The 10,395-nt window shown below is 35.9% G+C and overlaps 1 protein-coding gene across 1 annotated transcript in view; it reads left to right on the plus strand.

The window, feature by feature from the left end:
- The window catches only part of LOC105157484 (phosphatidylinositol glycan anchor biosynthesis class U protein), a 7,794-nt gene continuing 2,244 nt past the window's right edge, over window positions 4,846-10,395 (plus strand). The window contains exons 1-10 of the mRNA XM_011073892.2: window positions 4,846-5,147; window positions 5,307-5,354; window positions 5,435-5,495; window positions 5,596-5,628; window positions 6,807-6,931; window positions 7,042-7,176; window positions 8,539-8,615; window positions 8,714-8,970; window positions 9,799-9,855; window positions 9,953-10,121. Coding sequence (XP_011072194.1) covers window positions 4,985-5,147; window positions 5,307-5,354; window positions 5,435-5,495; window positions 5,596-5,628; window positions 6,807-6,931; window positions 7,042-7,176; window positions 8,539-8,615; window positions 8,714-8,970; window positions 9,799-9,855; window positions 9,953-10,121 — 1,125 coding nt within the window. The 5' untranslated portion in view covers window positions 4,846-4,984. The remainder of the gene's footprint in view (window positions 5,148-5,306; window positions 5,355-5,434; window positions 5,496-5,595; window positions 5,629-6,806; window positions 6,932-7,041; window positions 7,177-8,538; window positions 8,616-8,713; window positions 8,971-9,798; window positions 9,856-9,952; window positions 10,122-10,395) is intronic.

A 10,395-nucleotide genomic window follows, 5' to 3' on the forward strand; every position in this document is an offset into this window, starting at 1 on the left:
GGCTATTCCATCAGTTGACCAAGTCAACTTGATGCCAAGAATCACATTAGCCTCACCCATATCCTTCATTTCAAACTTGTTTTTTCAAAAATGACTTGGTTTCGGTAATAATATCTAGACATGATCATATTAATAGAATATCATCAACATACAAGCATAGAATTATCATTTTATCTCCTTTAACCTTGCAGTATATACATTTATTATTCTCATTTACAGTGAAGCCGAACGCAAGAATAGTTTTATCAAACTTTTCATGCCACTGTTTGGGTGCTTGTTTAAGTCCATATAGAGACTTAACAAGTTTACAAACTTTATGCTCGTTACCATGAGCTACAAACCCCTCAGGCTGATCCATGTAAATTTCTTCCTCGAGTTCACCATACAAGAAGGCTGTTTTCAAATCCATCTGATGAATCGGGAGATTATACACCTAAAAGCAAGTGCTATAAGCACCCGAATTATAGTCAATCGAGCTAACAGAGAATAGGTATCGAAATAGTCTATTCCCTCCTTTTGTTTAAACCCTTTAGCCACCAATCTGGCTTTAAACTTATCTATGGTCCCATCAGGTTTCAGTTTTCTTTTAAAGATCCACTTACATCCAATAGTAGTACACCCCGGAGGGAGATCGACTAGCACCCACGTTCCATTGGAAACAATGGAGTCCATCTCACTTTTGACAGCTTCTTTCCACTGCTTGGCTTCTGAAGAAGCCATAGCATCTTTGAAAGTGATTGGATCATCCTCAATGTTGTAAGTGACAAAGTTACTTCCAAAATTCTTGACAATCCTAGCTCTCTTACTCCATCTAGGTTCATCTGACTCCTCATGAGTCTGATTAGAAATACTAGAACTAACCCCCACATTTGACATCTTTTCCACATGTTCAGGAATATATGTGGAGGCAAGTGAATCATCAAGCGAAACATTTGAAGGTATTCCTATTTTTAAAGGAAATATCTTCTAGGAATACGGCATTACGAAATTCGACTATTGTGTTGACCTCAATGCCTGGAATTTCTGATTTAATAACCAGAAATCTTAAGGCATAACTTGTCTCCACATAGCCCAAGAACACAACTCGACAGTCTTAGGACCCAGTTTTTTTCGTTTGTGTTCTGGGACTAGCACTTTTGCTAGGCACCCCCACACTCGAAAGTATTTGAGGCTTGGTTTCCTACCTTTCCACAACTCGAAGGAGTACTCGTATTGTGTTTCAGAGGGACTCTATTCAGAATATGGCAAGCCGTATTCAAAGCCTCTCCCCACAAATACTTTGGTAACCCGGAGGTTAGTAGGAGACTGTTAATCATGTCTTTGAATGTTCTATTCTTTCGTTCAGCCATTCCATTAGACGAAGGGGAATATTGAGGAGTCTCTTCATGAATAATGCCAAAAGTTTGACAATATTCATCGAACTTATTCGACTCATACTCTCCTCCTCTATTGGACCTTAGTCTTTTAAGTTTCTTACCAGTTTGGGTTTCTGCTTCATTTTTAAACAAAATAAATTTGTCTAAGGCTTCATCCTTATTTTTCATGAGAAACACATAACAGTATCTACTGCAATCATCTATAAAGGTGATAAAATATCGTTTTTGGTCCCTGGTCAAAACTCCATTGTACTCAGAAATATCAGTGTGAACTAAATCAAGTACTTCCGAATCCCTTTCAATTGACTGATAGGGTTTCCTAACTTATTTTGCTTCTACACAAACTTGGCATTTGTGATTTCGTTCAATATTTTGATTAGGAATTAAATTCAAATTCATCATTCGTTTGATCGAATTGAAATTTAAATGACCTAACCTATTATGCCACAAAGTAGAAGATTCAACATTCAATATAATAGAATCAGAAACATCAATTTTATTATTATCAACTCGAACTTTGAACAAGCCATCGTCTAAGTAGCCTTTACCAACAAAAATACCAAATTATTGAATTACAACTTTATTAAATTTAAAAACCAATTCATATCCTTCCCTAACTATTAAAGAACCACTCATGATGTTTCTTCTGACAGTGGGTACATGATGAACTCTTTTTAGCGATAGAATGCGTCCTGAAGGAAACTTCAAGTCCACGCTTCCTATCCCAAGTACTTCAGCTGTACTGGAGTTCCCCATGCTTATTGTCCTTCCACTGATGGTCTGATAAGACACAAAGAGAGATTTATCAGCACAAACGTGCACATTCGCTCCAGTGTTAATCAACCAATCATACAGTTCGTAAATAGTCAAGAGTTTGGGTTGTACAGATACATACCCACCAGTTGCTCCTAAGGTGCTAGCACCACTAGGACCTCCCACAACCATGACAACTGCCTGCCCAGTCTTGGCCTTTTTATTAGGACAAAGCTTGGCCCAGTGTCCAACCTGCCAACAGTTCCAACATGGTTTGTTTGCTTTTGGTTTCTTATTTTTGGAGGCCTTGCTTTTATTGATGGCTTTCGAATTCGAGTTAATCTTATTCACTTTCTGTTTCCCCACTATATTGGCCCTTGGTTGATGTTCAACAGGCATATTGTTCGTTTAATTTCTATGTTCTTCCTCAATGCTGATAGCAATCATAAGATCATCCAGAGACAATCTCCCTTTCTGATGCTTGAGTGCCATGCCAAAATTTTCCCATGATTTGGGAAATTTGTCCATTATGGACATGACCAGAAACTTCTCGGGAAGCTTCATCTCAGCATGAGCCAGAGCATGCCCAAGGTTGATAATCTCATGAGTCTATTCAGCTACAGATCGGTCCTCAACCATTTGATACCTCATGAACTTGGAAACAGAATACTTTTCGAGCCATTGCTCTTCAGTATCATATTTTCGGTCCAACTCATCCCACAGAGACTTAGCAGTATAAGAATCAGAACAATAGACATCGAAGAGTGTATTTGACAAGGCTGACAAAATTGCTCCTCTGCCTATTTGATCCCTTTCTGTCCACTGCGCTGTCTCAGCAGTTTTAGGATCTGTATCAGTAGGTTCAGGTCTGATTACCTGAATCACAGACAAGAGTCCTTTCATCGTCAACCAAATTTTCATTTGTTGTTGCCAACGTTTGAAAAACTGGGCTGAAAACTTGTTCCGGTAAACCGGTCAAGTCGACCTTGGGTGTGATCGGAATTGCAACAGAAATCGGCTCGGCCATCTTTAGTATTTTAGTAAACTAAAAGTAGCATTTTAAAAATGAGTTTAAAAATAGCGTTTTCCAAAACAGTTCCAACAACAAAATCCGATTTTTCAAAACTTGTATATTTTCTTCAAGATTGTTGGAATAATGTTTGGTTCCATGTAATGGAAAACGACGTTTTGAAATAGTACAATCGGATTTAGAAATCAAAAGCAATAAAGCACGTTGGAACAAGTAATATAAAGCAATTAGAAACGCTATTTACGTCAAGAAATTTAAACCTAAAACTTACAACAAGAATTGTATCGTAACAATTCTCAGTCCAATTAAAGTCGTTAATTTAACCAAATCGCAAAATTGCTGCTTGTTTTGAAGAAAATATACGCCCCGTATCAGCAGTGCACCAGGTTCAACGTAATTTCTCCCAGAATAAGACGGTTATAGTTCTTTCGGTTTTAGTACTATACCGAAGAACACCTCGATCAAACATCAAAAGCTCGTTATTGAAATAAGAGACTCAAATCTTAAACAAATTATAGAAGCCGAAAGAGAAAGGGAGAGAAAACTCAAAATGAGAGTTTGTTGTTTGTGGTGTGTTCCAAATGGTGAAGAGACAAGCCTATGTATAGGCTTCCAAAAATTTCAGCAATAAAGAAGGCCATAATTGCAAGAATTCCCCCACATGAAACCGTCTAAAACGTCCAAGACAAATGAAGTAGCAATTGAAAATGGGTTTTCGGTTTTTGATCCTCAATCAAGCACATTCAATAGCAAATTTAATCAAATTTCAAATAACAAATGAAATTGAAGACAATTGGCAAAGAACTCAATTGTTGCTGCTGCTGTTACAAATCTGTGGGTTTCACCACCAAATTCCTACGGTACTAACTTGGGCGTCGGAGTGCTAACGTATTGTTTTGCAAGTCCCGTTCCCCAAGTCTTTCTACTTGTTGATTTACCTCCAAGATGAAAGCCCAAGCTTGTTGGACCTATGTTATTTCCGCACGCATCAGTAATATATTTTAAGCGTGAAAGATTATTTAGTATATGCAGGTAGGAACAATATGTTATAATGGCTACTATGTATATATATATAAGCATTTCTCACTTACAAAATGTTGTTTATGACACCACAACATCCTTAAGTTAATTATATTTTCTTTCTTTCTTTAGTTCATTTTTTTTAAGTGTGATGTGTTGATTTATATATTTTTTCTTATTTATAATGTATTTTAAGAAGTGAAAGATGATTTATCATAAACATATAGAGACAATGTGGCATGACGGCTAGCTAAGAAATATTAAGTAAGTTTCTATCTTACTTGCACACTCCAAGACCACTAATACTATTTAATTTTCTTTCCAGGGTTTCTGGATATAAGTATAATTTTGATATAAGGTAAATTACCGTGTACTCTTTTGAAATTTGCTATATCATAAATACTCATTTGATGTTTAAAATTTTTTAAATATCTCTGAAATTAACGACATCTAACAAATACCCTTTAATGATAGTCTATTATAAGGGGAATTTGTTAGACAGTGGTTAATTTTAAGAATATATTTATAATTTTTCAAATAATGAGAAAGTATTTTATAATTATAGTAAATCTCATGGACCCAATTGTAATTTATCCTTTTGACATATCTTTTCTTTTTTCCTTTAAATTATTATTCAATTATTGAATTGAATAACCACCCCGCCGGAGAAAAATGAAAAAGGCAAAAGGAAAAAAGTGTATTTGCAGGACGACGGCGTTTCGTCCAAGAACTGAACCCCCAGTACCACTCTTGGCTGCAGACGGCGTCCGATCTGAAAGCCAGCAAAGGATCTTTCCACTCATCAATGGAGGAGAAGCCCCAAATTCGAAGTAACACAAAGAAGCTAGGGTTTTGGAAATGGGCAATAGCTTCGGTCATATTCAGATTAATTCTCAGTTACTTCTCCAAAAATCTCAACCTGTCCTCTCGCCCCGAAGTCTCCACTCCGCTCACCAGCCTACGTCGCTGTACCATCTCTTCTCTCTCTCTCTCTCTATATATATATATGTGTGTGTGTGTGTGTGTGTGTGTGTGTGATAGAGAAAGAGAGAGTATGTGTGTTTCTTGATGATTTTTGTTGAATTTAACTTTCTTTTGGTTATTTCGTGTTTGTGCCAAATTTGTAGTGGCGGAGGGCTACTGGCTAAAGCGATTATCGATGTCACCGTATTCTGGTTCGTATTCTGGAGCTGTTCTCATTATTTTGGCTTTGAGATTATTCATGTAATTAAGTAATTATGGGTGTCACAAGCAGGTTCGATGTACCATGGTTCGCCTTTATTGCTCTCGATTCTCGGTCCTCTTACTGTGAAAACGTAACTTTCCATATCCGTAATCAACAACTTTGAATAACTTCATGCTCTGTTTGGTTGGCAATGTTATGTGGCAATTGATTAATGAAATGCAACAATGCAGAATTGGAGGACAACCTAGTCATCTATTGTGCAGGTATCAGCTCTCTATTTCTCTCTAATATCTTTATTATTATTATTCGTGTTCATTGATCCATGTTTACTTAATTCTGAATGTGTGCAGTTAGGGATGATTACCATTCTTAACAAATTAAGATGGTCCGCTCTATACTCTTTTATCATTTTTTGGATGATTAGAACATATATACTGAATGGTTATGCATTGAATAGAAACAAGACCAAGTGAGCAATTGTACATACATGAAATATTTAGCATGTATACTGCACCACCTGAGCAAATCCTCAACTCCACAAAGTTGTGTGTGTGATCTGCCAAGCTTTTTGACACAATTATGTGATAAATCCTATGTAACTGTCTATTCTTAATTGTTATGCCATTTAATTCTTTATTTAGCAATTTCTACATTTTCTTTTTCCTTCTTCCTTTCAAGGTTGAATTACATTTTTGGAGTTGGAGTATTTATTTTGGATTCTCGCACTTAAGGCTGAGTGAAGCTTGTGACAAAAGTCACTTTCTCCATGCATTGCAATCTTTTCATGCTATACCCACATCATTTGTCGCACATCACTCAATACATGATGTGATGTCTTCATCTGGAAACTGGCTCTCAGATGATTGATGCAAGTCACAAAATTCTAACGTGCAGCCAACACTTTCAATAATTGATCAAGCTCTTTCTTCTCTGGCATCAAGTTTTTTTAGTTGGGCATCCATATTCCCGTGTCAAATTTTCTTTGGAGTTACGAGCTATAAACTTACTACTTTATAAATGGCACAACCCTTTTATCCATGTACCTGGTCAGGGCACTTTTTTACTGCCCTCTTCTAAGTTCTATCCTACAGTATTCAAGATTGCATATTAGATGCTCATATCTGTATTGTCATCCAACATCAATACTACGTAATTCTAGGGAAGCGGCATTCCCGTAGATAGTTTTCACGATGATAAAAAAGTGGTGGCGCCTATTGATAATATAAATGACTCATATAATATATGGCACCAATTACTACATGGTATTATTTGAAAAATATTTTTGTCTGGGCTGAATTTTGAATAGACAATAAATTCCTATCCTGTTTGAAGGTCATCTATAAATTATGTTTGCTGCTCATACCTTCTTGTCCTTTATTTGGTAATATGTTCTTTGAATATCATTTTGCTGTGTAGAATATCAACATATTTTTGGAGATAGTCTGGTTTCTGTGTTTGCAGATCTTATCAGCTCAATTCTTATCCGTGCAACTGGACACAGTCTTGTGCGAGCACATGTTCACAATTTGAAATCATTGGGCCTTGATAAACTGTTCAAAGACATAGGTAATACTTGCCGTTACTAGAACTCTGTTTTTCTTTTTTATGTACTTTTGCTCATCGTGCTTTCTGGATACCTCCAGTAAAATGATGAATTTGCTTTCCTTTGTATCTAGAGATTCTGCCATCTGGTGATATTGCTGCTCTCGTGTATTTGTGGAACCCTTTCACAATTGTCTCTTGCGTTGGTTTTAATACATCACCTATTGAAAACCTGTTCGTGATCTTGTCTCTTTATGGAGCATCTGCAGGTATAAAGTGCTCAACCTTTCACTCCACATACATTTATTATGATAATGGACTTAAAAAGCCTTAATGGTTCTTTCTTGCCTATAGCTTTATATCTCTGTATTTGATAAGTGGTTCAGCTTTCTGTGTTTTAGTTAGATTTACCATCATACGTTTAAAAAATTTGTTTAGTTGTTTTCCCTAAATACCTCCTGTCTCATTGATTCCTGTTTTCCTTTGCTTGCTCATGCTAATATCAGAATATTATATCTGGCCTCATGTGTTGATTTGCTCATTGGTGATGAGTGTCTTCTGATTTTTCATAACTTAGACCTAATGTACTGGAAGTCATTATTCTCAAGTATCATGCACTAGAAAAATAATGTCAAAATTTATGGTTTATTTTAGGAATGGATAACCAAGTATTTGCATCATCAATCAGATGAGTTCTGCATTTTTGGTCACCAACAGCCTCTGTGGTGGAAGATCAATGTAATTGAGGCTTAATGTCTCTGCTTTCCAGAAGCACTCTTACGTATTTTGTGGTTTACTGATTTCCATGCTATAACTTCATCTTGTCTTTCCAAAACATTTTTTGGGAAGTGCATTCAAATTTAGTTTCCAAAACGTAATGGCAGTAAATGTAGTGGTACAGCTTCTACACTATTATAATACTTTTATACCTCCAAGGTACAACGTGAATCCATCCTTGTTATTAGCTGCCCTCCTCTAGGAAGTCATCACCATATATCTTGTCTTATCCATTCTGTCTGAGTTTTGAGAAATTTACAGCTGCAACTAGAGAAAGAAACCCTGATTAACTTCATAGATATCCCTTTTTTTTTTGTTCATGATTTACGAAGGACACTGTACTGTATACACACAAACATACATCAATATATATATGTTGCTAGCAATTATATCATCATATATTTCCTTTCTCCAAGATCGATCCCTTTCTTTCTGGTACATGCATTAATAATGCTTATTTCTTGATTTAATATGTAACAACAATTCTCCCCTGAATGTATTTAGATGACTAACAAAAAATATTTGACCAATAATTTTGAGGATGAACAAGTACAATTTATATCAAACACCCAATTTTTAACCTCTTAACACCTTGAATAAAATTATGATTCTTTAAGCATAAAAGGAAGTTTGAATGTCCTGGTGTCTGCAGTGTGTAGTATGTATTCTGTCAGGTAAATAGTTAGGAAAGACTAGATGAAGTTATTTTTCAAAAACCATTTGATTGGGTGCCAAGTTTCCATTTAGATGTGCTTTCCAGGTTTGTTGAACATTTTCTAAGACAGTGAAGTCTTATACGATGACTGAGAGATAAAGAACTATTGCTCATGCTTTGCCGAATGCTATGTACACAGGACTAATACCATTAGCAGCTTTTGGGTGGGTCATAGCATCACATTTGTCTCTTTATCCCTTGGTTCTAATCATACCGGTATGTTTTGGGGAAGAAACTTGTAATTGGCTTAACAGTCTTTGTAAGTTCATACAGGTACCATAGAATTACTTTGTGTTTAATTTTCTCAATTCCAGGTGATCTTTTTACTGGGTTACGGTCTGGATGCACCCCCAAGAAAATTATTCGTGCGGAGTACGCAAGTTGGAGAAGAGAGACCAGTTGATCATGTAGAACTCAAGTCAGTGACTAATAAACCCTTAAAAACAACGATTTTCTCCTGGCGGCCAGTCATTGTCTTCTTTTTGTGGGCATCCATATGGATACTGTACGTGTTAATGTTGTGTGCTATTGATATGAAAGAGCATGGTGGTCTTTGGGAGATGTTTAAGAGGTACAGCAGTAATACCTCCATTTCTTTTTAATTTTCCTCCAATTTCCTCAAATACTTTTTGTTTGAGGTACTAGTAATTTTATGCCTTCTGTGAGACCAAATGTGCTGGACTCTCGAAATTTTAATGCATAGAGAATCTTTAATTCCTCTTAAAATCAGTATACCTTTATGCGCAGCATCCATTTCTATAGCAGGACTTGTTGTCATTCATACAGTTTTTTATTTGCTGCTAATCTGGTATTTGCTTGTGTTTCTCAACAATTAAAGTAACTGGTTTCAAACTGGGTAATCCTGATTTTGTTGAAAGCACTTAGATTCTCCTCAATGGAGGTGGCATTACTGCAATTGCGGACTCAGTTTCATCATATTGATCTTTCCTCTTGCCATCTCAGGTTCTTTTTGTGCATATTTAGTTGTGGGATTGGTCACCTGAAAATGATTTCTTGTATTTCTAACTCGAAAGGATCTGCACATCAAATTCTTATTATAATTGGTCTTCAATTGTAGCACTCCAATTGAAAAGCTATGAATTAAATGCCATCTTATGAGCCATTTACAACTCAAAGGACAAGAAAAATTTACTCCTTCTCTTGCATCCTATCCCATTTAAAGCAGGCAGAAATGTGCTGCTTAATTTTTTGTGCTCGACAAGTGTTCGAAATTATTCTCTTCAAATATTTTCTTATCACAAAACGTTCTTGATTATACCTTGTCACTTTTTGAATTATTTTGCATTCACCTGTTGGTCTCTGATGAAGATCTGCAACTTGATATATTTGCTTATCTGTTTTTTGAGCTGCATTAATTACTTTAAAAGCCATTCTGCAGGACATATGGTTTTATTCTTACTGTCAAAGATTTATCTCCTAATATAGGTGTCTTATGGTAAGTGGCAAGTGGCTGTTGTTGGTTAAATATGTTTTACTTTGCATAGCTGTTTATCTTTTGCAACTTTCATAACATATCTGCCTTTTCGTTTCAGGTACTTCTTTGCTGAAGTGTTTGATTTTTTCAGGAATTTTTTCCTGATAGTTTTTCACGTGAACATTCTCTTCATGATATTGCCTTTGGCCATACGGCTAAATCATAGGCCATGCTTTTTGGTCTTTGTTTACTTGGCAATCTCTTCAATGCTAAAATCTTATCCTTCAGTGAGCTCCTCATCTTTCTCTAAATTTTAGAATTGCATGTTTTGATTTATATCACTGGGACTCGATGTCATCGACATCACCTATTTTCTGTTTTTATATTACTTCCCTCGCATAAATTCTGCTTAAAACAACATATATTGCTGTGAATTTTGTTAATATTGCTGAAGTGGAACGATTCACTCTTTTGAAAAGAATTCAGATCGTGAACATGAACATGATATGCATATGCGTTTTTCTTTAGCATATAAGACACACAAGGTGATAAATAACTGGT

The sequence above is a fragment of the Sesamum indicum genome, linkage group LG1 (genome assembly GCF_000512975.1).
Source record: "Sesamum indicum cultivar Zhongzhi No. 13 linkage group LG1, S_indicum_v1.0, whole genome shotgun sequence".
NCBI classification, from domain to species: Eukaryota; Viridiplantae; Streptophyta; class Magnoliopsida; order Lamiales; family Pedaliaceae; genus Sesamum; species Sesamum indicum.